The sequence below is a fragment of the Hemibagrus wyckioides genome, linkage group LG15, assembly GCF_019097595.1.
Source record: "Hemibagrus wyckioides isolate EC202008001 linkage group LG15, SWU_Hwy_1.0, whole genome shotgun sequence".
NCBI lineage: Eukaryota > Metazoa > Chordata > Actinopteri > Siluriformes > Bagridae > Hemibagrus > Hemibagrus wyckioides.
Genome location: NC_080724.1, coordinates 9,768,855 through 9,795,000, shown reverse-complemented (window position 1 = coordinate 9,795,000; position 26,146 = coordinate 9,768,855). Strand labels below are relative to the sequence as shown.

Sequence of the window (26,146 nt, the reverse complement as noted above, 5' to 3'; positions counted from 1 at the left end):
TGACTTGTAGACTTCTTACTCATACTACAGATCTCCATAGACCTCTAAATGATACAGAAATCTGTGTGAATTGACGTCTGTAACATGCCATGCTGGGTTCAAAGCTTAAAGGAGAAGTTCACTTCCAGAACAGAAATCTATAAATACTTTCCTCACCCCCTTGTCATCCAAGATGTTCATGTCTCTCTTTCTTCCGCCGTAAAGAAACTGATTTTTCTCCATATAGTGGACTTCTATGGTGCCCCTGAGTTTGAGCTTCCAAAATACAGTTTAAATGTAGCTTCAGAGAGCACTAAACAATCAGACGGCTCTTATCTAGCCAAAAGACCAGTCGTTTTCTTAGAAAAATAAAAAATTGTATATTTTCAACCACAAAAGCTCGTCTAGCACTAGCTCTGGGAATACGCGTCCGCGACGTTACATGCTACATAATCACGTCGGAAAGGTTACGCAGACCCAGTGATTACTAGTGTGGAGAAGGAGGACCGCTCCAAAATTGTTGCGTGTGGAATGACACAAGGTTAAAAGTACCCTTTTTGTTAGTAAAGAGCGTTTGACTTATTTGCACTCTCTTGGTCTTTGCACATTTGCTTTGTAAACACTGGGTCTGTAGCTCCGCCTACGTCACGCGTGACCTTGCGACGTGATTATGTAGTACGTAACGTCACGGACGCGCATCCCAGAGCTAGCGCTAGATGAGCTTTTGTGGTTAAAAACTATACAGTTTTTTTTTTTTTTTCTAAGAAAATGACCGGTCTTTTGCCAAAGTAAGAGCCTTCTCCCTGGCCTGGGATCATTTAGAGCTCTCTGAAGCTGCATTTAAACTGCATTTTGGAAGTTCAAACTCGGGGGCACCACTGAAGTCCACTATACTGAGAAAAATCCTGAAATATTTTCCTCAAAAAACATCATTTCTTTACGAATGAAGAAAGAAAGTCATGAACATCTTGGATGACCAGGGCGTGAGGGAATTCTTTGTAGATTTCTGTTCTGGAAGTGAACTTCTCCTTTTTTTTTTTTGGAAATCTTGTGATATTTGAAAAGTACCAACATAATGTATAAAAAGAGGTGTTTGGGTGGTAAGATTAATTTTAGCATGCTGAACCCCAGTTTGTGTGTGTGTGTGCGCGCGCGCGCTCGCGTGCATCACACCCAGAGAGTTCCTGTGATAAACTGGAATAGACCAGAATATAAATCACTTACTGAAGATGAATAAATTAATAAACTAATAAGTAGGATGTCCCTATGTGCCTCTTGTGTCCTATAGTTTTTTATTCATGCCGTGCTTTTACTTTTACGCGCGAGCTTTTATTTTCGTTTTTCGTCATCACTTCCGTGTTTGGTGTGTATGTGTGTGGGAGGGGGGCAAATTGGAAAGATGCACAGCTGAGCATTTTGGCTAGTTCAAAAGCTGCACTTATGTTTCCTTTAAGACTTTCAGTCTCTGTTTTCATTCGGAGATAGAAACACATGTGTATTATTTATTTATTGTTTTTTTTTTAAATATAAAATTAATTTTAGCACCCGATTGCGTTTTTAGCCGGTGTAAAAGAGGTAAGACGCCGTTAGCATATGCTATGTGTCGTTCTCCCTGTGTGTCGTTCTCCCTGTGTGTGTGTGTGTGTGTGTGTGTGTGTGTGTGTGTTTACACACCGGGGTTGTTCCCTTTAGTGCCAGGTTTTCTAGTCACTTCATGTCACGTTTAATAGAGTAAAATATTTATTACCAGTACATTAATGTGTGTTCATTGCTTTATTTGTGTAGATTAGCTGTTTAACAATGTAATATAAACTCATTTAAGTATACAGCTGAGAGCTGGAGTGTGCGGGTGCTCGTTTACAAGGTGTTACTTTAAAGCAAAACTCCACCCTGAAACACACACATTATGTTTCTATCGAAATGTTTCTGATGAGTTTAGAGATTAATTTCTTAGTTGTTTTTTTATGGTGTTGTATGGTCATGAATCCTCGGAGAAGTTACAGATGTGCCGCACTGACGTCACAGGGGGACGTTGTGCAGTTACAGAAGAAACATATATTCGTTTGTCTTTAATATAAAGGATAACAGTCAAGAAAAGATCAGGAGGGGTTATTTTTTTATTCCTAACCAAGACTTTTTGGTGAAATCGAAAGTCGCCGTAATGAGAAATCCTACTTTGAAGTAGAGGAGAAAAAGCCAGAATGCAGCACAGCTGTACGATACAGCTGTGCTGAGTGACAGTAAAGACATGACCGTGATGTAAGAACGAAAGCTTTGGAAGCTGCTCCTAGGTGAACGAGCCTGACAGAATAAATCACTAAAGTGCTGCTGCATCATGAGAGCTAAAATCCCGCTGCACTAGTTTCAGTGGAAATCCAGACTCTGATTTTAGTAGGCACCTTTTAACCAAAGTGAAAATCGACCCCCAAGTTATTTAAATGGGTTTAAACTCTTAAATCTAATATTCAGGGTGGAGGGGTGTTTTGTTTTTTGTTTTTGTTTTTTTGGGGTTTTTTTTGAGTTCATGACTTGATAAATGTTGTCCTGTTTTTAGATGAGCAGCAGTAACAAGAGAGCCCCTGCGACAGCGACACAGAGATTAAAACAGGATTACCTGCGAATAAAGAAAGATCCTGTTCCGTATATATGTGCAGAACCGCTTCCATCAAACATACTGGAATGGTAAAGCACTTCTGTAATGTTTTAGGAACTGAATTATCTGCGTGATCCTAAGATTTTATGTTTGTGTTTTTCGGTGTGATCTGACTAAACTATTGCTGCGGTCATTTCAGGCACTATCTTGTCCGTGGTCCTGAGAAAACACCCTATGAAGGTATTGTCTTCTAAAATCTGTGTGTGTGTGAGAGGGAGGGGGGGGGGAGAGAGAGAGAGAGAGAGAGAGAGAGAGAGAAAGAGATTGACTTTAACACCTTTTTTTTGTGTTGCTTGCAGGCGGGTATTATCACGGGAAGCTCATATTCCCTAGAGAATTCCCGTTCAAACCACCAAGCATATACATGATCACACCCAACGGCAGATTTAAATGTAACACAAGGTAAGCATACACAATTAATATGCAATTTATAGATACACCATTTTTCCCACCTAGTGCTACATTCACACCAAGTGCTTTTACACTTTCAGCATCATACCTTGTGTTATTGCTAAAAAAAAAAAAAAGTATTTATAAATAAATAAATAAATAAAATGATAATTCCCACACCACACTCACTCTTCCCGCCAGCTGCTATGTTCACTGATTAGGCATAATATTATGACCACCTGGCTAATATTGTGTTGGTCCCCTTTTTGCTGCCAAAACAGCCCTGACCCGTTGTGCACTGTGTATTCTGACACCTTTCTATCAGAACCAGCATTAACTTTGATTATTAAAGTTACCAGCATTAACGCAGTTTGAGCGGTGTGAGCTGTTGGATCGGATCGGATCGCACAGCCTTCTCTCCCCCACGTGAGAAGGCTAAGCCTTCTCTCCCCACGTGTAACAATGAGCAACAATGAGTAACTGCAGCGGGTTCACCACTGTTCCTTCCTTGGACCACTTTTGATAGATTCAAGATTGAAGATTCAAGAAGCTTTATTGTCATTTCAACCACATATAGCTGACACAGTACATAGTGAAATGAGACAACGTTTCTCCAGGACCTGGTGCTACATAAACATACAACATATAGTTTAAACACAAGAACAACACAAAGCTAGGACAGAAAGATTCGTCCAAGCCACATAAAGTGTACAGGGTGCAGCTAGGTGCAAACAAAGCAACGAAAGACAGTGCAGATATAATAATGAAATGTATAAAAATGAGATGATGATGATGAACTTCGTGACCTGACAACATGTATTGTGCAAAAATACAATAGCAGCAGTTGAGGTAGTGCAAAATAGAAATAACCATAAATATGAATATAAATATAGCAGCAGATGAAATACACAGTGGTTGAGGTAGTGCAATAAACATCGAATACTGACCACTGCAGACCGGGAACACCCCACAAGAGCTGCAGTTTTGGAGATGCTCTGATCCAGTCATCTAGCCATCACAATTTGTCCCTTGTCAAACTCGCTCAAATCCTTACACTTGCCCATTTTTCCTGCTTCTAACACATCAACTTTGAGGACAAAATGTTCACTTGCTGCCTAATATATCCCACCCACTAACAGGTGCCATGATGAGAGGATCATCAGTGTTATTCACTTCCTGTCAGTGCTCATAATGTTTTGCCTGATTGGTGTATAAACCAGATGTAATGTCCTACAAATGTTAAACAGATAAAAATGAAAGTGAAATAAATTTTAGGACCAGTCTCTATATTCAACAAGTTTTAAAATTCTCAGAAAATTTTATTCACAGCTAATATAAAACACCAGATATAATTATAAGTACTTATAAATGCATTTTATGTTGATATCCTGCTATAACCAAACAGATGTGCTGATGACATCCAGTTAGCTCCGCCCATTATGCTCTACAAACACTATAACCTCTATAAAAGTATAAGAAGAAATCTGATTGGCTTGAAGAAATTTGAGAATGACCATTAATGCTTTTTCTCTTTGTCTTCTAGATTATGTCTCTCCATTACCGATTTTCACCCGGACACATGGAACCCTGCGTGGTCAGTGTCCACCATCCTCACTGGCCTCCTGAGCTTCATGGTGGAAAAAGGTCCCACTCTGGGCAGCATAGAAACGTCTGAATTTACAGTGTGTGCATTTCATATTAACCACCTGATATTAATCCATTCATATGTACAGCAGATTTCTGTTTAATATTTCCAAATATCAAGCTTTATTTTATTTTTTTCATCAACTATGTTGTCCACAGAAGAAACAGCTTGCCTCGCAGAGCCTTGCCTTTAACATTAAGGACAAAGTGTTCTGTGAGCTGTTCCCAGATGTCGTTGATGTAAGTCATACATGTAATGTAAATACATGCTTAACAAGTAAAATAACTCACTGCATCATGTGTTGCAGCTTAGCTGCATGCACACCTGAACAAAAAGTCCTTCAGTATGGCTTATATCTGCCTGATGAGCGAATTACGAAGCTGTTAGGTGTGTTAGTGTAAGCTATTTCCTGCTTTTAAGGCTCAGTTAAATACCATTAGGGCTTGAGTTTATAAAGCCCACCTATCCAGAAGCTACAAACTGGGTGCTTCGTTTGTGAATTTTAAAAGCATGTGTCATTGTTTATGTGAAGTTTTCTGTTGTGGAGAAATAATAATAATCAAAAGGTTGTTATAATCATAGGTAATTAACTTAGCTGCTATAGTGTGAATGATAATGTTTCACAGATATTCCATAATAGTAAACATAACTATAAATAGATAAAATGTTTGTTAGTAGATGAAATGTGTTGTGGTAGAATAAAACAACTGGGACATTTTTGAAAAAATTCATGTTGATTTTCCTATAGTATAATTTCTTTTCTCAAATATCAAAAATCTTATTCCTCTGTTCCTCCCTGATAGGAGATCAAGCAGAAGCAGCAATTGCAAGAAGAGCTGAGGTCCCGCTCTCAGGCCCTGCCTCTGCCTGACATCGTGCTCAACAGCGAGGCCCAGAAAGGACGCCCAGCCGAGAACGGACACGCGCCGGCCGCCGGGGTGGCTCCGCCCCTTGAACTGCAGCAGGGTAACCGCAACAACGGACTCCTTGGAGGAGCGCTCGCGAACCTGTTCGTCATCGTCGGCTTCGCTGCTTTCGCGTACACGGTCAAATACGTACTGCGGAGCATCGCGCAGGAATAAACACAGACAGGACCCAACCTACTTTTACACCAAAAACAAACCAGGAGACGTCCTCTTCTTTTGTCCTAATCAAAACCAAACAGGGCTAATAGTGAGGTATAGAGGATATTTATAGCTAATGATATGCATTATGTCCCGTATTACAGCAGGAATTGTTTGCAGATTCTTGTCCACATGACTTGAGAACCTTTGTGTGAAAGATAGCTTGTGTGTGAAATCATCCTGCTGTGTGTCGTTGTCATGTGCCTTTTATAATCCTCCTCTTTCTATTTCACTGAGACATGATATCTAGGCTATAAACAAGCTCCACTTTTCTTTGGTTACCAAACAGACGATTTTTCTACTTTTGTGGAACAGCAGCACCATCATCACCCGTTATATATATATATATATATATATATATATATATGTATATATATATATTATATATATATATATATATATTATATATATATATATATATATATATATATATGTATATATATATATAAACCACACAGAGTGTATGGAGCTTGGTTCTGATGTGAAATATGATGATGTGAATGGATTTTGTACATATGATGGTGCTTCTGTGTAACTGAACAAAATTTTTTTGCATTCTATTCATCATTACAAGTGTAGCCTGGGATCATTTTTTTTAAGGCAACAATTTGGGGTGTGATTTCTGATCAAATAGGATCAATTATATTTGAGGAAAGAAGAGCTGCTACCTAAAGTGTGTCATTGTTGACTTCTTCCTTACATCAGCAACATCGGTCCAGTAAGTCATAGAAGTATGTTCCTTTTATCACTTACATTCACCCCACCCCACGCCAAGTCAGTTTTCTAAATTGCAGCTCGCCAGACTTCAAACCGGAAAGTTCTCTCTCCTGACGCCTTATACAAAGTGCGGTCACTTGAGACTCCTTTCCGTAAATCTTAAAACAATATCTCCTCCACCATATCCGTGCACAATACAAGTCCCTGTGTTAGTTAATGTAGTAACAATACCATAGTAGAGCGTATTCCTATACGTTTTATATACAGCTGCGCTACTAGCTTGTAATTAAATCTCGTTCTTAAGGTGAAGATGATGTCCAGAGTGTTAGGAGTTGTTCAGGAAACACACCCCGGATTGTAGCCTGTTACAGTATGCAATTGTCTTGGATCTTGGAGGTATTGAAGGCTTTCTGGTGTCTGTGATAAGTTTTTCTTTATAATTACTCATTCTATTGGACCATCCAACACTACACATGCAGTCTGTTCTATTGTCTGTGTGTTTGGGGGATTTTTCACAATCACCTGCACACTATAACGCACAAAAAAACCTTTAATTTTGGCTTTTATGGTGTAACGTGCAATATCATTCAACAGATTTTAAATAAAGTTTGATTTAATTAAATATATATATATATATATAAAAACAGTTTATCTTTCTGGAAACCAGAACTGAAATGTTTTACTGACATGCACTGAAGATACTGATACTGGTACGACCCTCATGTTTTGAGGTATTTCATTCTTATTACACATTTTTTGATCTCTGGTTTGATGGATGAGAGCAGCCCTAAGATTCTTGTCTCTTTTCAAATTTGCTTTCAGAACACTTCAGAAAACAAGGAATATATTTGATCAACAAATTTCAAGACTCACATTTTGTACTCAAGTACATCCATCTCAAATTCCTAGTCTATAGATGACCAGATATTAGCTTTCATGTTGTTATTGCGCTTCATTGAAAAGTAATAACACTCCTTTGGAGGATTTTTCTCAATTAAATAAGAATAAGAATATCAACACTGTTCCGATTAAAAGAATGAATGAAAAATACACACTTTATTCTCGTAGTTTTTTATTTAGCCCTTTAAAGCACTCATTACACATCTTTTCTTCTCTCATCCAGACAGTGACTGTATGCTGTGCATCTACAGAATAAAGGGGCTGTATGTGTTTAGATGGTTCTACAGTGTAGTCACTCAGGGGGTGAATACTTTTGCTACCACGATTTTACAATTTTGAAAACTGACAATGATAAAACGCCAGTCTTAAGGGGTGCCAATATTTATGCAATGTTATTAATATATAGCTGGAGATTGCCAAAAGTTTTGGGACACCCTCCAAATCATTGAATTCAGGGGTTGGGCTTGACCCCTTAGTTCCAGTGAAAGCAACTCTCAATGCTTCAGCATACCAAGACATTTTGGACAGTTTCATGCTCCCAGATGACCCCTTCCTGTTCCAACATGACAGCTCACCAGTGCATAAAGCAAGCTCCATAAAGACTGTGAGACAGGCCAAAACTGGGACATCTGCCTTTACATGCACGTGAATGTAATATGGAGTTGTCCCGCCCTTTGCAGCTATAACAGCTTCAACTCTTCTTGGAAGGCTTTCCACAAGGTTTAGTGTTTATGGGAATCTTTGACCATTCCACTAGAATTCCACATTTGTGAGGTCAGGCACTGATGTTGGACGAGAAGGCCTGGCTCGCAGTGTCCGCTCTAATTCATCCCAAAGGTGTTCTATGGGGTTGTGGTCAGGACTCTGTGCAGGCCAGTCAAGTTCCTCCACACCAAACTCTCTCATCCATGTCTTTATGGACCTTGCTTTGTGCACTGGTGTGCAGTCATGTTGGAACAGGAAGGGGTCATCCCCAAACTGTTCCCACAAAGAGCATGAAATTGTCCAAAATGTCTTGGTATGCTGAAGCATTAAGAGTTCCTTTCACTGGAACAAAGGGGTCAAGCCCAAACCCTGAAAAACAACACCTGAATTCAATGATTTGGAGGGGTGTCCCAAAACTTTTGGCAATATAGTGTAGATGAACAACAACCCATACAAAAACATGCATACGTATTGGCACCCCTTCTTGTACTTTTCAGTAAGGTTGATTATTGTTCACAGAATCATATAGCTTCGGTCTTATCTTCTCAATGGAATAAAATTTCTCTGTACATATGGAAGAGGAACACTAAATCTGTAAACTCCAAAACATTGATAAACTTCACATTATCAGCAGGTAAAAAAAAAAATTGTCGGAACCACAGATTTTTACGTAGACCTTTCATATTGCAAAAATTAGAATGAAATCCAGATTATGACTTGTTTTATGTGCAGAAGAAGTAGAAGAAGCTGTGAGGATTGTGTGCATGAGCTTTATTTACACCTGAGATTGAAGACAAAACACAAGAGGGCGTCACTTCACTGGAGATGCAGAGGATAATATATACGTTGTCATATATGATTCATTTAAAAGACTTAGGCTGTTGCTGTGTTTCTGGAAAAAATATCATTAATAATGACGATCAGTATGATGATGAGTTACTGCTACCAAACTGAAGTCGTTTGTTTTCTTACAACAGCATACCCAGAAGTGTTTTATTCCTCTTACACCACAACAGTGACCAATTTTTGTTTCATCAGCAGAAATATTTCCACAGCTGGATCGAGTGTTTCGTGTTGCCATGCAGATTCACCTTTGTTTTTAAAGTTATATTAAAAGTCACTGTACACATTGTACATCATCTATTAACCTGTGCTGTAACATTTTAATACTCTGCCACAAGTTTGGACTTAGTATGTAAATGTGATGATGGTAATGTGATATTTGCTTTGTATTTGAATAGAGGACTTTACATGTCAGTGAACACGGAAGAACTAAAACAGGAAATTGTGTGAGGGGGGAAAAAAAAGTTAAATGTTAAAGTCATAATTTCTTAATTAATGAGTAATGTGACTGAATGGAAAAAAGAAAAAAGTTTCAGCTCTGCTTCTAAAGAAGGAAAGCACAATGACCTGTAAGCACAGGATTGCGTGTCAAACCACATCCTAGCCTACTAAGTAGGCGGCACGCTGCTGCATAGTCGTGTGCTCTGTGTCCGCACTATTTAGGCACCCTGCTTAGTGTAGTGAGGAGTGGTTTGGGCGTGGCCCTTGAGGTGATTTCTGCTGTTTTTGTGCTGTTTGAGAGGCTACGTAGGGCCGGTTTGCGGTGTGAAAGAATGGCTCTGTGGCCGTGTTTCTGCAGGGAAAATGCAGCTCTACTGTGTGTGGCATCTATTCAAGTCAGAGGAGATGGATTTTGCGGATAATAACGTTTTAACGATTTATTTTTTTGGAAATGAGGCCTAACAGGGCAAAGAGTCGGGCTTGAGGAATTCACTGTATTCAGTCAGGTGAGATAAAGATAAAGAGCTAACGGCTACTTAACTGACATGGACTGATGTTAGATATTATCTATATCACTGAAATTGGTTAAGAAAATGATTTCTACGTTACACTGCGGTGCGCGTGACATGAGCCATGTTAGCTATCTTGCTTCATCCGTAATCTTGCTAACTCTCCAATGCTAGCTATGGGACTATATTTATATATATATATATATATATATATATATATATATATATATATATATATATATATATATATATAGCGTTTTGGCATTATATAGGGCAGTATTAATGTTTAGTGGAGCTGCATATATTTAATTTATTCAGTAAATAACATGATATTATGTTGTTTTTGTTTTGTATGTGTTTTGTTTTGTTTTGTTTGAAGCGTGCTACCTTGTCTAGCTAACGCGCTAACGACGTGGCGAATTTAAATAGCCGCTGTGAGGATAAATGATGAAAATTTAATATCTAAAAATATTTGATGACTGGTTTTTAATAAGTTCGCTAGAAATCATGTCCTGGTGATCATCATCTTGTCTCCAAGAAAGAAATTTTCTGTTGTCATGGCAACGAAGCATCCTGTCTTTCTGCCCTTTCATTTTTGTGTGACTACACAATAATCTACTGTTACTGAATCTGCTCGGTATTATTGTTATTATTGTTTAGATTTTTATTTATTTCACCATTATTTGTTAATTGAGGAAATAATAGGGAATACTATTTGAGCAGTTTGTGACAGTATGTCTGAAAAAAGTATTGAACTCTATATGAAGTCAGGTGTGGTATGGTATTTTTTTAAAATATAGAGGTAGATTATCCACCATGTAAAGCTCTTCAGGGCAGAGGATGTTTTTCTGTCTTCAAGAGAAATGGGGAAGAGTCAGCATGAAAAGGATAAAATGTGCGATGTGTCGTTCTTTACTGTGTTTAAAAAAAATAATAATTCTGACATTTTAAAAAATATATTTTGTATTTATGATATTATTATAATAGCATAATAGTAGGTGATTGGGATGAGCAACATTATCTGTTATCATGATGAATGACATCACAATATGCCTTCTTGTCAATATTTCTTGTCAAGCTGCCTTGTTAAAGACGACTGTGCAGTGGATGGATGTATAGGTAATTATGAAAATTCTGATCATGCTAGTCTACTGCAAGTCCAAAGCTGTCAGTCTATGACAATATGCTTTTAAGGTGTGTGTGTGTTTGCTTCTGTGGATATTATTCTGACATGAAATTCAGTGTCTCTGTTACCTTTGGATTGCTGCTCAGGATTGTATCTGTGTTTTGTATTACCGATGTCAATGTTTCTCATCCTGTCTCTATCTTTAGATATGGCCTCTCAGCTCCAGGCATTTTCATCTCCTTCGGTTTCCTCCAGCGGCCTTTCTCGCTCCAAGAAACTTAAGCTGGAGAAGCCTGCATGGGATGGTGAGAACAGTTATGGTCTGCAGAGCCCAGGACAAGCCAGTGCGTCCTCACCCTCAGCTCCGGATTTCAACTCCAACTATGGCTCTAACAGCCTCAGCTTTCCTTCCTCCAACGGTACCCGTGAGCACACGGTCGTAAGAGCTGCCGACAGCACTGGCAGCGTCCCTGGACCTTCCTCCTCCTCCTCTTCCTCCTCCTCTTCCTCCTCATCATCATCTAGCCACCGGGGCAAAGATGGTTACCAAAAACAGAGCGGTGTGAAGAGGAAAAGCGAAGAGGTGGAGAGCAGCGATAGCGTGCAGATCCTTGAAGAACTCTCGGCCCCTGTGCTGTCCAACCGGGCCGGTGGAGCAGGGGGAGGAGGCACCACTACAGCACAGTCCATCACTCACTCCACCTCCACAGCCAAGAGCAGCAACTCACACAGTGAAGGTGACTACCAGCTGGTGCAGCACGAAATCCTCTGCTCTGTCTCCAACAGCTATGAGGTACTGGAGTTCCTCGGCCGCGGCACCTTCGGCCAGGTCGCCAAATGCTGGAAGCGAGGCACCAACGAGATTGTGGCCATCAAGATTCTCAAAAACCATCCCTCTTATGCTCGACAGGGTCAAATCGAGGTGAAGCTAAAACCTCTCCTGGCTTTGGTTAATAATAAATTAATATTATGCTCATGGAGTCTGTGCAGAAATACACTTGCTCATATATCAGCTCCCCAGATTTTATTTTTCCCCTTTTGGATATTTGATTTTTCTTTTACATTTCACTTTAAATTGAACAGGACACATTTTTTGTGGGCTTGCTTTATTGGGAATACAGCTTGAAGAAAATGTAAATGAGAGAGAATGATTTTCATTTAAGTGTTTCAGTTGAGGAGTCACAGTACTACACATTCACACAGTACTCACATGTTTTGATTTCTTCTTTCTCCATAGGTGAGCATCCTGAGTCGGTTGTCTACAGAAAATGCTGACGAGTTCAACTTTGTGCGCTCATACGAGTGTTTTCAGCACAAGAACCACACGTGCCTGGTGTTTGAGATGCTTGAGCAGAACCTGTACGACTTCCTAAAGCACAGCAAATTCAGTCCGCTAATGCTGAAGTGCATCCGGCCCGTCCTGCAGCAGGTGGCCACCGCACTGATGAAGCTCAAGAGTCTGGGCCTGATCCACGCCGACCTCAAACCCGAGAACATCATGCTGGTGGACCCCATCAGGCAGCCATACAGGGTCAAGGTGATCGACTTCGGCTCAGCCAGCCATGTCTCAAAGGCAGTGTGTTCCACCTACCTGCAGTCCAGATACTACCGGTGAGTGACCACTGACCTCCAAAACACACACAAGTTCATAGGACATAAGAAAATGGCAGAATTTTAAATATGACTACACACAAAAATATTAGTGAAAGTTGGAAATTGTGAGTTTGCAAATAACGGACCATTTATAGTGCAAAAGTTTGTTCTTTTTTTATATTATATTTAAACAATATATTTAAAACATTAAGTATGCCATTCAACATGTTGTTGCTATTATTATGAAATATCCACTTATTTCATCAGGAACAATTTTTGTCACTTCTTTTATTCACTGTAAATTTGTTTAATTTTAATCTCTCCTGTTTTGTCACAGAGCTCCTGAGATCATTCTGGGTCTGCCGTTCTGCGAGGCCATTGATATGTGGTCTCTGGGCTGCGTCATTGCTGAACTCTTCCTCGGCTGGCCACTTTATCCCGGGGCCTCTGAATATGATCAGGTCAGCACACAGCATGGGTCGTATTATGGATGTGCCTTCTGCCTAATTTTAATATTTAACTTAAGACACAAATTGTCTCAAAGCCTGCCATTAAAAAATGGAATTGTGCATGTGTGGGCAGGGCTGACCAACCAGACACATAATTATACAGTTTGTTATATTCATGCCTTCCGACATTCACTTTCCCTATTGTACCTTTGCAGATCCGTTACATCTCCCAGACACAAGGTTTACCAGCGGAATACCTCCTGAGTGCAGGAACAAAGACCAGCCGATTTTTCCACAGAGGACCAGACGCCAGCTACCCCCTGTGGAGGCTCAAGGTCTTTTAGTTGCCACTTTTCATTTTATTGGGAGCGTGTAATGGATGTTAATCCTAAAGTTGTATGATGTGGGGGTTTTTTTTAGACTCCAGCAGAGCACGAGTCAGAGCTTGGCATCAAGTCCAAAGAGGCTCGGAAATATATCTTCAACTGTCTTGACGACATGATGCAGGTAATTATATATATATATATATATATATATATATATATATATATATATATATATATATATATATATATATATATATATATATATATATATATGTGAGTACCTAAGCATTTTATGATGTGAAAATGCAGAATAAACTAATTTGTTACAGTTGAAGAGATGAAAGTGTGAATCAAGGCTCAAAGTACTTCATACACATTTGTGTCTCTCTTCTGCAGGTTAATATGACTAATCTAGAAGGCACAGACATTTTGGCAGAGAAGGCTGACAGGCGGGAGTTTATTGACTTGCTAAAAAAGATGCTCGCTCTTGACGCAGATAAAAGGATTACCCCGATGAAGACCCTTAACCACCCGTTTGTAACCATGACTCATCTTCTGCACTTTCCCCACAGCGCACAGTAAGCTGCTTCTACCATGGCACATCATTTTAAATAATTCTGTGTAGGATATGAAAGTGCTGTTTTGTTAATCTGCTATGAAAATCCAGGTTTTGTTGAATTGAGGTCAGTGATGTTAGAGTCGTAAAATAAGCAAAATATTCTTATTTGAAGTATTCATAAAAGTTACACCTGTACCCTTGAGTGTTTGTTTGTTTTTTTTTCGTAGACTTTTGTATTTTTTTCCTGAGTGTGTTTTTATTATTTTTTTTCTGTCTTTGCGCAGTGTAAAGTCTTGTTTCCAAAATATGGAGATCTGTAAACGCCGGTGCACCGCCTTTGACAACAACAAAAACCTCTTTAGCAACAACAGTGGGCCGAGCGCAGCCACCAACCTCACTGTGACCTTCAGCAGCCAGCTCAGTCAGCACAGTCAGGTGGGCAGATGGGCTAAACCTTTTCCACTTATTCAACTGCAACCTTAAAGGAGTACCCGAGCATTCTTTTATCCTATTTTGTATCCATGTGCTTGTAATTGTGCATACATGTTTCAATACTGAGGGCTGAGTATTGGGTCACATGGTCATATGACCACGTTCCTTTCATGACATGGCGTCCGTGCGGTCAAAGCAGAGCTGGTTTAGGGAAGAGAAACTGATTACTTCTGTTTGGAGAAAACCAAGGCTTCAACAATAACTTGGTAACACAATATTCATAATAAAAACAAGAAGCATATAACCAACATGAGCAGCATGTTGATTTTTTTTGCCTAGTGTTACTGTATGACCTTTCCTAAAACACAACGTAGTTAACTACAATTTAGCACCACCTCGAATAGGGGAAATATAGGAGTTATTTTCATATTTTGTAACAACCAAATCACTTTAATTTTGAGTGCCACGCCCATGGCCTCCTCTTATTTGTCTTTCAGCAGATGGCGCCCTCTGGCGGCCAGTCTCTGTCTTTGAGCAGCAACGTTCCTCTGCTCAACTACCAGCCGGATCTGTACCAGCAGGCCACCATCAACATCCCGGGTCTGACACAGCAGAGCGTCCCACTGCAGACCAGACACACACAGCTGTGCACTCAGACTGAACCCTTCCAGCAGACCCTCATCGTCTGCCCACCCACTATACAAGGTCCCACTACTACTAATACACATTTTCATATCTAATTATATAAAACTATTTACTGTTTATTTTAACTTTAGGCTGCTTGGGAATGAATGTAAATTCAGGCTTTTTATTCCAGCAGGGCTTCAGCCTTCCAGTAAGCACTCGGGATATCCAGTGCGGATGGACAACTCTGTACCCATGGTCCCCCAAAACCAATCTGCTCAGTCCCTGCATATCCAGCCCAGCATGCTGACTCAGGTAACGCTGTGTGTGTGTGTGTGTGTGTGTGTGAATCTGGATTTAGTTTTGTCTTCCCGTCTGCCCTGCATGTAGTGTCACTTTTTCTGTGCATACCAAATGTTCGATCTTACGGTGTGTATGTGTGTTATTCATTTTTGAGTAAACTGACAGATTTTCATTTTTCATTAAATGGATTTAGATTCTATAATACTAATAAATGTAATAATTTCACATGATTTGTCCTTGTTCAGATTGTTTGTTGTGTACTTTCCTCTCCTTTGCACTTTTTTTTGCATGGAATTAGTTTTACATGGGTAAGTGAGTAAAGATGACAGGTGCCGTGATTTTATTTTCATCCATGTTAGTTTGAAATAGTTTATCCTGTCATTATTTTTACCATCAGGATTGTCTACTGAATTAGCATCTTTTCTTTAAGTTGTTGTATGTACTCAGTTCTACACAAACATCAAGAGAAAATGCTTAGAACCAATGAATGCTTTAAAATTGTAGTTGCAGTACATGTTGTCTATTCTATCTGCACTTAGAAGCCAATTAGAGGGAAAAAGTGTGATCTAGCCAGCACACAGCTCATTTTACATTTGCATATGCTACAATATCATGATACTGTTTTTCTATAAATATCTTCACGATCCAGTAATGTGATCATGTCTCCAGATGTTCCACAGACATCTGGGTTTGCAGGAAAAGAAAGCTGGTAGAAACTCACTCATCCTATTTTAATTCCCAGCCATCAGGATCCAAGAGTTTAATTCCCAGAGGAGATGATTTAATTACAGAGACCACTCAGAGAAATGAGTGCTGTCCAAATGGTGCTTTTGTCCTTAATTGTCAGTGTTACAGACGTTTAAGACTGCATCGATTTTAATGAACTAATAATAATTTTCCCTTTTCCCCAACTCTTCTCTCTTTTATGGCTCATTCCGTGTGTTTGAATGGTCGCGATGGTGTTTGGTGAATCAGTGTGGCCATTCACTCACTCCTCTGGCCCATACAGTGTGTTTTAACCTCCTCCAAACCCCTCCTCCTTCCTCACACCCCTCCATCCCCCCTGCAGGGCTCCTGCACACCGCTGATGGTCGCTGCCCTACACCCCCCTACAGCAGGAGTGCCCCCTCTGTACCCACTGCCTCTGGCATTGAGTCGTTCGTCTGCGATAGCAGGGCACCTGGAGCCGAGCACAGCCATGCTGGTAAAGCCGTGCCACGGCTCCCTCACAGCCCCCTGCTGATCTAAAATCTGTTCTCTCCTCTGTGAAACCCTCCCTCCCTCCTTCCGTCTCCTCTCCTTCTTTACCCTCCTGTCCAGCTCGCTCGAGGGGTAGCAGACACAGCATGATGGGACGCATGTGGCTTCACCCAGCCTGCGCTTCTACTGCTTGTAGCTTCCAGCGTCGGCTCACAATCCCCACACACATGAGCACACACCCCACATTCTGCCCAGGAGTTATTTTAGTGGTTACAATTGTTCCACACACAAGCGTCATTTCATCCTCTAATATAACATGCATACATGATATTGTAAAACAAATCCTGAAAATCCTCCTCTGTTGAAACAGTTCGTGTTGTCAGGTTCCACACTCGCTTTGTGTTTTTTTTTTTTTCTTGGTTTGTGTTTATTTGTGTTTAATTCTATTCCAGAGTTACTATAAACATTAATATTGTTCCTCCTTATTTACACTATATGGCCAGAAACCACATACAGGTGTGATTGTCTAGTGTCCACAAGCCTTTTGCCATATGGTTTACATGAAACATGCGCTAAATTAATTTGTTTTGTGACAGTGAGCCATGTAAAAGGAAAGCATTTGGCAGACTAAAGTTCTCCATCTGAAGGAGGAAAATATGCATTTCTGTGAAGTTCACTTGGAGTTTCTTGTGTTGGATGTTGCTGCAAATCAAAAATATTCTTTTCTGAAGCCTGAAAAACGGAATAAATCGGCTGTTTCAGCAGAGGAACAGATGGTTCAATATGTTTGTCTTTTTGAAGTTCTTTGTTTTTATTGAACTTCACGGTACTGTGTAGGAGTATTTAGACAGTTATGGATTTGCGCTCTGCTTTTTCTAAATACAGTCAAAGATTTACACACACACCCTGTAAAGAAGCCGAGTTAGTGTAATTTGTTTAAGTGTAATTTAACAAAACAACCCTTTGTGTGTGCTTAACCTCAAACTGGTTTTGAACATATGTAACTGAGGAACGATGTCATTATGATAACTGTGACTGATCTAAAAGTGGAGTCTGTCGGACAGAACCGAGAGGAAGAAATTAATTGACATCTTTTCTTCACATTTCTAACATTTACATTTTCTTTTCCAGGTTAAAATATGATTTTGAGCATCAGTTTCCATTTACCTAGCATGACCTTGCACCTATTGCTTCTTACTCTGGTGGGATCTTCCAATGCAACGTTTTTAATCCTTTTAAATATCTAAAACCTGACCATGTGGCTAAACAAGACTTTTCATCCTCACCTTCTCATCCTCTGCTGTAGTTTTCGTTCCAGCAGCAACCACAGATCTTCTAAGTTTGCAGAAGAACACCTCAAACCTAGGAACATGTTAGGAACTGTTATGAGTGTGAACATTTTTGTCATTGTTTGACTTTAACATGACTTTTCATTTTCCAATTATAATGTGAATTTTGTCATGCTTTCAACAACTTTAACAATAGCTATGGTGTGTTTTAGCTTCTCAGAGGCTGATTAACACTGTTCATGTCTGAAGGATTCACAGGCATGCTGTGAGCAGATTTTGCCATGGCTCTGAATCGACCTTTATTCAGTGCAGTCTTTCCCCCTAAAGCTGTAGATCTGTGCATGGTTTCCTAGGAGCTTGTTGGAGATGCTTTTCCTGTATTAGAGAAAGAGAACTGCCTGACTGTCTCAAATATCTTGTCTCCATGTTGCATGTGCTTGTCTTACATTTGTCAGTCAAGAGACATTGCAAGTTCTGAATATCAAAAACAAATGCTTATCTAAAATCTGAGTAATAATTGGTTACTTCTGTTTGTTTTATGTTTTTAGCAGGGCTGGCCTGCGGGCACACAACAGATTCTCATCCCGTCGGCATGGCAACAGATGCCCGGCATGGCCATCCATGGCACCGGTCAGCCTGTCCTTGCCGAATCTCCAATAGGCTCTCTTTTGGCTGATGGCTCAAGCCAGTCCAATGCCAACTGGAGGTCAGCTAGATCCTCCCAGCACACACATTAGACCAATAGCCATAGATTTTATATTTAAGTGTATTTCGTGAGTGCTGTTTTATTCCAGTGTCATTATGGCGCTGCCTGTGTTCAATGCTGTTTCTGTGCTCCATCAGAGGGCGACATGGCCAGTGTGATGGCACACAGCAGGATGCAGCACAGGGATGTCACGTGACCTCGCAGACTCTAAACAATGGCACAGCCAACAGTCGAGCGCAGCAGGGCGGGGTCAAGAGGTCGAAAGGTCGCCATGCAGAAAGCAGAGCTAGGTAACATCTCATTTTGTTTTTTTGGTTAGGAATAACATTAGTGGGCTAATATAGAAGGCATATAATCCAAAAGGTTTGTCATGGCCCTTGTTGCCTGGGATCTGAAAAGCCTGAAAAATGTATTACTTGCTTTATTTTCTAACTAAATCTAAAAAGATATAATTTCCATGGATTGTAATTGAATCTCAAACTACATTGGTTATGTAGTGCCAATGGATTAGACCTTATGTAGTGAGCATTTCTACTGTAAAGTTGAAGGGCAGATTTGGGAAATCATTAAGCATTATGGTACAGTTATGGAATTGCCTCCTTTCTTTACTTTTCAGCTTCCAAGATATGATACCATCCTGACTCACTGTAACACGACTGTATGGACTGTGTTTCACTGTTGTGTGTTTTTGCAGGCCTGTGTCCTCTGTACTTCACACCAGTGGTGACCCTTCTCAACCAATTATCATTTCGGACACGCCCAGCCCAGCCGTCAGCATCATCACCATTCCCAGTGACACAGAGGACGAAGATGACACCAAAGTCCCGCCCACTAGGTGATTGGCATTTATTGCTCTGCCTCATAACTGTGGTGCGGTCTGCAGCATTTTCATTGCTCATTCAGCAGCAAAGATGCAAGTTCATTCTAGATACAGATCACAATTAAATCCCATCCATCAGCATGATCAGAAAAACACAAAGTTTCCTTGAAATGCTTCTTATGTGACAAAATATCATTTTTACAGGTTTCTAAAATGATTTAGAAACAACAAAATGGTACGCACTTTGTCACATGTTGACTTAGGCTCCATTCACTCAAAACAGCTCTGTCCTCAGCCAGTAAGATTAGGATTTGATGGACACCAGGTTTAAAAATACCAAGGATAATCAAATCCCTGATAAAGCTTGTCTGATAAACTGCTTGTTAATATTATAACACGATTCATTATTCTCTCTCAGCTGCAGTGCAAACCAGCGGGCCAATGTCATCAGCTGCGTAACAGTGCACGACTCTCAGGACTCGGACTCGTCCACATGCAGCCCTCTCAGTCCTAAGCGCCTGCCCAACTTTTCAGAGAGCAGCGGACAAGGCTCCAAGTCTCTTGCTGTAGTGATGCCCTCGCTGAAGACTCAGCCATGGGAGGGGGTGACCAACGGTACATCGCTGCACAGTAATCCTGATAATACTAACCTTCTGTTGTTTATGTTCTCATAGGGTTTGTTTGTTTTTGTTTTTCAGAGCAAAGCAGCACAACATCGACAAAATCTAAGAAGGCTGCAGCTCTGCATTCCTCTCGCTCAGGATTGTCCAGCAGTGAGCGGAATCAGAGAACAGTGACCACCAAATCACAGCCTCTCAACCTGAGTCAGGTACAGCCACTCTGCTGCAAATGAAACTGACATGCACACCTAGCAGAGATTTTCCTATATTGCACCTCATTGCCAATGTTTTAGTAAAGCAAATTTTTTGCTACATTTACAGAAGTTTCTCATTTTTTTTTTCATACTTGTGTGTATGTTGATCAGCCATGTGACATTTTCATGGGTTGGGCCAGAAATGAGTAGAATAATCAAATGACAATTTTTTTTTTCATTATCTTCACTTATCAGTGATTTTAATTCTCACACACACTCTGCACTCTCTCTCTCTATCTCATATCTCCATTTATTTCTCCCCTCTTTATCTTTGCCGCTGCTCACTGAAACACTCATTAGCAAAAATCCCACACTGATGTAGATCCTTACCACTCACTTTTCCCGGCTCTGCCCTCCATTCATAAATCGGCACTTGATCACACCCCCGCCGCTACAACTTGTAAAGTACAATGCGTGTTCCCAACACAGCTCATATGCATCTAGTGATGCCCACAAATCCTTATAAAGATCAAGTGTGTAGACAGCTGTGAGCATGTAATGAACAATCACGATAAAGCCAGACTGAAGGAAGGTGGAAGTGACTCACTTTTATGCCAGTCAGAATATTTTCATAGAAGAGAGCACTAAATCTTCCAGCTAAGGCATTTTCACTACATGTTTGTTAAATGTTCTTGATGGTGTTCTTAACCTCTGAACTAGTGATGGAGGAAAAAAACACTTCTGGATGGGGGAGTCTAATAAAATAAGCATTTTAAACACTAGATTTAACATCTATATAAATCCAGATATAAAAAGACAGCAGTCTATGCAAATGATATAAGTCGAAGTTAACCATGTTGATGTTTATATTAGTCTTCTTGCATGCACACAGGAGAAAGAGAAGGACATGAAAGTTTTTCTGAATTTATGGGATTTTCACGAATACCGAAATTCTTGTAGAAACATTCGTACAGTTGATTTATGAATAATCCAGTTTTATAAATGAGGCCCATGCGACTAACTGAGACTGCAAATGCAGCTAATGTATTTGCAGTGAAATTGCACTTGTTGCAGAACTGCTGCACAAACACTCATGGGGTTATAACCAAGCAAATCCATTAAGCATGTACTCGGCATCGGCTGAAATCCAGGTGTGCTTATTTGAGCTTAAGGCCTGCTGTATTTCACAATTCAATAGTGCTAAGAAAAGATCAACTCTATTTACGTAAGAGATTAGATCAGTAAGATGCCAAATAAGTCAATATTCTATGCAGTGCCATGAAAGGCTGTGTATGAAATTGCCTACACAATATCCACAGTGCAAAGGAGAAGTCCTCTCTAATGGAGTAATGCTGATAATATTAAAAAATCATATTTGGCTTTAATAATCAATAGCCACTGACGTTTCTACTCGCAAAGACACGGGTTTCTTAAGAGCTGGATAGATGTTCCAGCAGAAGTGTGCCAGAAGCACGACTGTCTGAGTGTAAAGTAGGCCACTGACAGGAGCCGCAGCTCAGACATACTGTTCAGTCTGTTCCTCAGGATCTTGTTTGTTTGATACTCAGAAGAGCACATGAATAGTCTGCGTGCTTGTATTTTTTTTCATGTTGCTTTTTATAGTGTGTTTTTGGAAGATCATGTTCTAGTCGGTGGAGAGCGCTTTTGTAATAGAGAGGTGATGTAATATTCAAAATAAAAATCAGCTTGTGTAATCACTAACCACTGATTCTTATAACAAAGACACTTGTATAACTGTACACTGAGACACACTTTCTTAAGAACCAGATAGAGGAAATGCAATACTGTAGCTTTCATCATGTTTATAAGACAGCATGTGTGTGTATATAGTTTTCCAAAAATACAGCCATGTCTTACTAGCTTAGTGTAAAATGTCTTTGCATTTCTATCCATTCAGATGCATTTCTGCACACGGATGCTTTTTCTCGGTATACCGTTACTGACTGTAGCTCATTTGTTGCTGTGCATGATTTCTGTGTCTCTGTGTCTGTGCTGAAAATAGTCCACCACCAGTTTAAGATCTCATCAGTGAGAGTACTACGGTCGCTCTTCCGATCAATGAAGCTGCTAAATTGTGCATACCGACAAAAAGTTATGTAACATTACGCAAAGCTCTTCTACAAAGATGAACCTTCTTCAAGTTTGAAACTGCCTCGCTGTGCCAAAAAACACATCGATTGCAACCCTCAGCACTTTTTACAGCACAGACAGTTATGTAGCATATATAGCTCACTTTCTGTGTCTCTTCCCGCTGCAGGTCCAGCAGCCCGTGATGTCCTCTCACGACAGGTCAGGGGGCGGATCCCTGAGACGTCAACCCACTTATCCTCCGGCAGGTCCATCGCACTCCTACAGGCTGCACGAGGCCTCGCTCTTTAGCTCCGCCCCCAACCTGTACGCCTACCCCGCCTCAGCCGCCCTGGCCTCAGTGTCGCAGGCTGTGGATCAGCTGCACAACTCCACCGGTTCTTCCTCCTCTTCCTCCTCATCCTCATCCATCAGGCACACGCGTGCCGCCGGGCCTTACTCTGCCTCTCTGAGTTTGCTGCAGAAGAGCAGCGCTATGGGGCTGATGGGCCAGTCGGCCGCCTCGCACTGCCAACAGCAGCAGCTCCCTGGGCAGCCGTACCCCCTCAGCCAGAGGAAACTCAACCAGTACCCTTACCTGTGAGACCCATGATCACACAACCTGATTATTATGGAACTTAATTATTGAAGGTTTTCTTAATCATTATTTTAATACTAGTTTTGTTTTTATGTAGTAATGTTTATTTTAATGCAGCTTAAGTTAATCCATGGAGTTAAGTCAGATTGTCTGCTCTGATGTGTAGTTTACGTCACTTTACATTTTGTTCAAAATTTAATGGAAGGTGTGACTGTATAAAAATGTTCTTTAGCACTATTAGTGGTGTTTAAAACACGCTCTCACTTTCATTTTTCATGCTCTTATCAAACCATGAGATTAACATTAACCCATCCTTAGCCCTACTGGGACAGGATTAGTTTCTCCAGGTGACCTCTGGAATAGCATTTTCACCTCTGAAATAAAAGTTTTGCGTTCAGAGAGCACTTACATTGAATACAGGACAGGAGTTTGTTGTTTTATATGAAATAGCGTTTTGGTTATTGTATTGTTTACAGTTATACTCGTTTGTCAGCATCTGATGTTAGATGAGTCAAGAAAAAAACTGAATTGTTCCATGGTTGTGTGTAAGATGTGAATGAACAGCATCATGCTTTTTAGATTTCTTAATCTGGGAAGTGGATTCAATACTGAAAGCAGTAATGATGCAAAAAATAAATGACGCGAGACACGAGAGACAGTAAAACTCTCTCGATCAGAGCAGGTAGGTGGAAATGAAATGACAGAGGAGCGTCTGTAAATGTAAACTAATCCCGTCCTAATAGGATTTTTGAATTTTATCTGGTTTGCTCTTTGTTTTTACCGCCTTTTGTTTATTAATCATTTGTTACTGTTTATTTACAGGTGCCTTTGCCTATATTAGCACTTATGTTTGAATGTTTTATGTGTGTTTATTACGTTGCTTTTCTGTGTGTGTGTGTGTGTGTTAATGGATATTGTGCTGACTGTTGCATGTTTATGTAGAGTCCTAGGCGCTACATAGTCAAATGTTTTTAGGCTGCATCAGCAAAAATAAGAGCGAGTTATGAAGACGATGTATTGAAAGCTGGTGTTCTCTAAAGTGGTGGTGTGCAGTCAGTCGTGTAGATAGCACTTAAAAACGGTTAACATGGATGTGTGTGCTCATAAACTTGTGCCTAGTGTGTGTGTGTGTGTGTGTGTGTGTGTGAGAGAGAATCCGAGTCACAGAGCTAAGCCTGCTTTTCACAAGCTTCTTATTAGTGGACGTTTGCTCTAACTAGAAGTGTGAATCGGTGCTTTTAGGCTGGTCATGTGTTCGTTTAGAATAAATCAAACTTGTGCAATTGTGGATGTTTCTACTCTTCTATGAGAATGTGGAGTGTATAGTAGACCAAAATACAGATAAGTCCTGATAAATATACATATTGTATATGCACAATAAACATTTTCAGTGTACATTGATTGGTTAATGTGGTCTTGATTGTTCCTTGATTATTCATGGGAAATGTCATTCTACATATTATTTGTAACAATATTGTCCGCCATGTCGAAGGATTTTCTGTGGGAAGCTGCTCAAATACCAAACAATTCCAAAAGCATAAAAATTGCTCACTTTTCCTTTTAACACTCTAAAACTGCTGTGTGTGTGTCGATCAGCCATAACATTATGACCACTGACAGGTGCCATGAATAACACTGATGATCTCCTCATCATGGCTCCTGTTAGTGGGTGGGATATATTAGGCAGCAAGTGAACACTTTGTTCTCAAAGTTGATGTGTTAGAAGCAGGAAAAATGGCCAAGTGTAAGGATTTGAGTGAGTTTGATGAAGGGCCAAACTGTGATGGCTAGACCACTGGATCAGAGCATCTCCAAAACTGCAGCTCTTGTGGGGTGTTCCCGGTCTGCTGTGGTCAGTATCTATCAAAAGTGGTCCAAGGAAGGAACAGTGGTGAACCGACGACAGGATTATGGGCGGCCAAGGCTCATTCATGCACGTGTGGAGTGAAGGCCGGCCCGTGTGAGCCGATCCAACAGACGAGATACTGTTGCTCAAACTGCTGAAGAAGTTAATGCTGGTTCTGATAGAAAGGTGTCAGAATACACAGTGCATGACGGGTCGGCAAAAAAGGGGCACCAACACAATATTAGGCAGGTGGTCATAATGTTATGCCTGGTCTGTGCATCTCATACTCTTTATGAAATGTTTGAGTATAGAAGGTTTATTTTATTAAAAATGTAGAATATTTTGATTGTCATTGACCCCAAATGCAACCAAATCATTGTAAGGGGTATTTGAAGATAAACTACCCCACAGTGTGTGCGCAGAAAGAACAAACAGCCAGGAGACAGAAGACTAGACAGGATTGCAGTTTGTCTTTAAATCACAAGCACAGATGTGTGATGATGTTTTCTTCATAGACAAACCTTGGGAGTCCTTTATAGCCTATTTTTGGTTTTTGGCCAAAAAAATGGTTCTAATTTATTCCATTTTTTTTTTAATTGAACTGATTAATTTACACATTAGTGAGGAGTAAAAATCAGTTATTAATTCATCTGCAAGAAAGTGAGAGTTCATGCAAAATGTTTCTATTTAAACAATTTGTCTCAGACCTAAGCCTGACTTCTAATCCTTTGTCCCATCTAATTTAATTTAAGCTTGATCCCTTAAACCAAAAGGCTACATTCCGAGTATACAGAGTCAGGACCGAGTGGATGCTGATGGAGGAAACCTGCCGGCTCACACGATCGCCTCCACCAGAGACGGACTGCTCACCTATCCATCCAGCTGGAGCACTATCTAACCACCGGTATGTGTCCACTACAGTTCTATAAGCTTATTTATCATGATCACATGATCCATCATCACACAGAAGAGTCCAGTTCCTCATGTAGTCTCTGCTTATTAGAGATCTAAATGGGTTTCTGTAAAATTATAGGAATTGAAATTGCAGCAGTGTGTAAAAGAGCATCTCCAATGTCCAAATCTGCTTTAAGTCATCTACAAAGATAAAAGTGTAAAAGAGCTCCAGCGGTTGAAAGGTTTTAATCCCTCTTGTCCGAGTGGAAGAAATTGTGTCTAATTAATCATCACACATACTCTGCTATTGGTCCTGTTGACGAGTCTGACAGCGGTTCAGAGACTGCAGTGCTTCCTGGGCTCCTTCTCGTGTTTTCACTGTGTAAACTCGCTCGTGTTGACTCAGTGAAGGTCTGTTAATTATCTCAGCAGTTTGATCAGGTGTGTCCGAGCAGGGGAAAACGAGAAAGTGTGCAAAGCTGGGGTGTTTGGGGAACTCCCGGTGAATGTCAATAACCCAACCCTGTTCATGGAGCTCTGCTGCCCTGCAGAGTCTAATCTAATCTGGTCTAA

The 26,146-nt window shown here is 40.3% G+C and overlaps 2 protein-coding genes across 9 annotated transcripts; both read left to right on the top strand.

Annotated features, from left to right (window-relative positions):
- The first annotated feature begins 1,338 nt into the window (after positions 1-1,338).
- On the top strand, positions 1,339-6,157 carry ube2j2 (ubiquitin-conjugating enzyme E2, J2 (UBC6 homolog, yeast)). The gene is made up of 7 exons (XM_058409133.1): positions 1,339-1,554; positions 2,534-2,661; positions 2,772-2,812; positions 2,932-3,034; positions 4,566-4,704; positions 4,826-4,906; positions 5,471-6,157. Exons 2-7 carry the CDS (start codon positions 2,534-2,536, stop codon positions 5,747-5,749), a joined length of 771 nt encoding a protein of 256 aa, XP_058265116.1. The 5' UTR covers positions 1,339-1,554; the 3' UTR covers positions 5,750-6,157.
- Positions 6,158-9,640: 3,483 nt separating this feature from the next.
- On the top strand, positions 9,641-24,225 carry hipk1a (homeodomain interacting protein kinase 1a). Of its 8 annotated transcripts, XM_058410068.1 has the most exons (18): positions 9,641-9,899; positions 10,985-11,025; positions 11,239-11,954; positions 12,270-12,643; positions 12,963-13,086; positions 13,290-13,409; positions 13,495-13,581; positions 13,797-13,978; positions 14,244-14,394; positions 14,892-15,096; positions 15,209-15,330; positions 16,388-16,522; positions 18,356-18,513; positions 18,651-18,803; positions 19,208-19,348; positions 19,752-19,948; positions 20,032-20,162; positions 22,426-24,225. In XM_058410068.1, the coding sequence occupies exons 3-18, from the start codon at positions 11,241-11,243 to the stop codon at positions 22,837-22,839; spliced, it is 3,408 nt and encodes a 1,135-aa protein (XP_058266051.1). In that variant the 5' UTR covers positions 9,641-9,899; positions 10,985-11,025; positions 11,239-11,240; the 3' UTR covers positions 22,840-24,225. The 8 variants fall into 8 exon arrangements, with proteins under 8 accessions (XP_058266051.1, XP_058266053.1, XP_058266049.1 ...); XM_058410070.1 differs by lacking the exon at positions 10,985-11,025 and having other exon boundaries at positions 9,641-9,903; positions 18,359-18,513; XM_058410066.1 differs by lacking the exon at positions 10,985-11,025 and having other exon boundaries at positions 9,641-9,903.
- Positions 24,226-26,146: the final 1,921 nt, after the last annotated feature.

Coding starts and splice junctions, on each gene's coding strand:
- hipk1a (XM_058410068.1), top strand. CDS start 11,241: ATGGCCTCTCAGCTCCAGGCATTTTCATCTCCTTCGGTTTCCTCCAGC. Junction 12,644..12,962: donor CTGCAGTCCAGATACTACCG/GTGAGTGACCAC, acceptor GTTTTGTCACAG/AGCTCCTGAGATCATTCTGG. Junction 19,349..19,751: donor ACCAAAGTCCCGCCCACTAG/GTGATTGGCATT, acceptor ATTCTCTCTCAG/CTGCAGTGCAAACCAGCGGG.
- ube2j2 (XM_058409133.1), top strand. CDS start 2,534: ATGAGCAGCAGTAACAAGAGAGCCCCTGCGACAGCGACACAGAGATTA. Junction 3,035..4,565: donor AGATTTAAATGTAACACAAG/GTAAGCATACAC, acceptor TTTGTCTTCTAG/ATTATGTCTCTCCATTACCG. Junction 4,907..5,470: donor TGTTCCCAGATGTCGTTGAT/GTAAGTCATACA, acceptor CCTCCCTGATAG/GAGATCAAGCAGAAGCAGCA.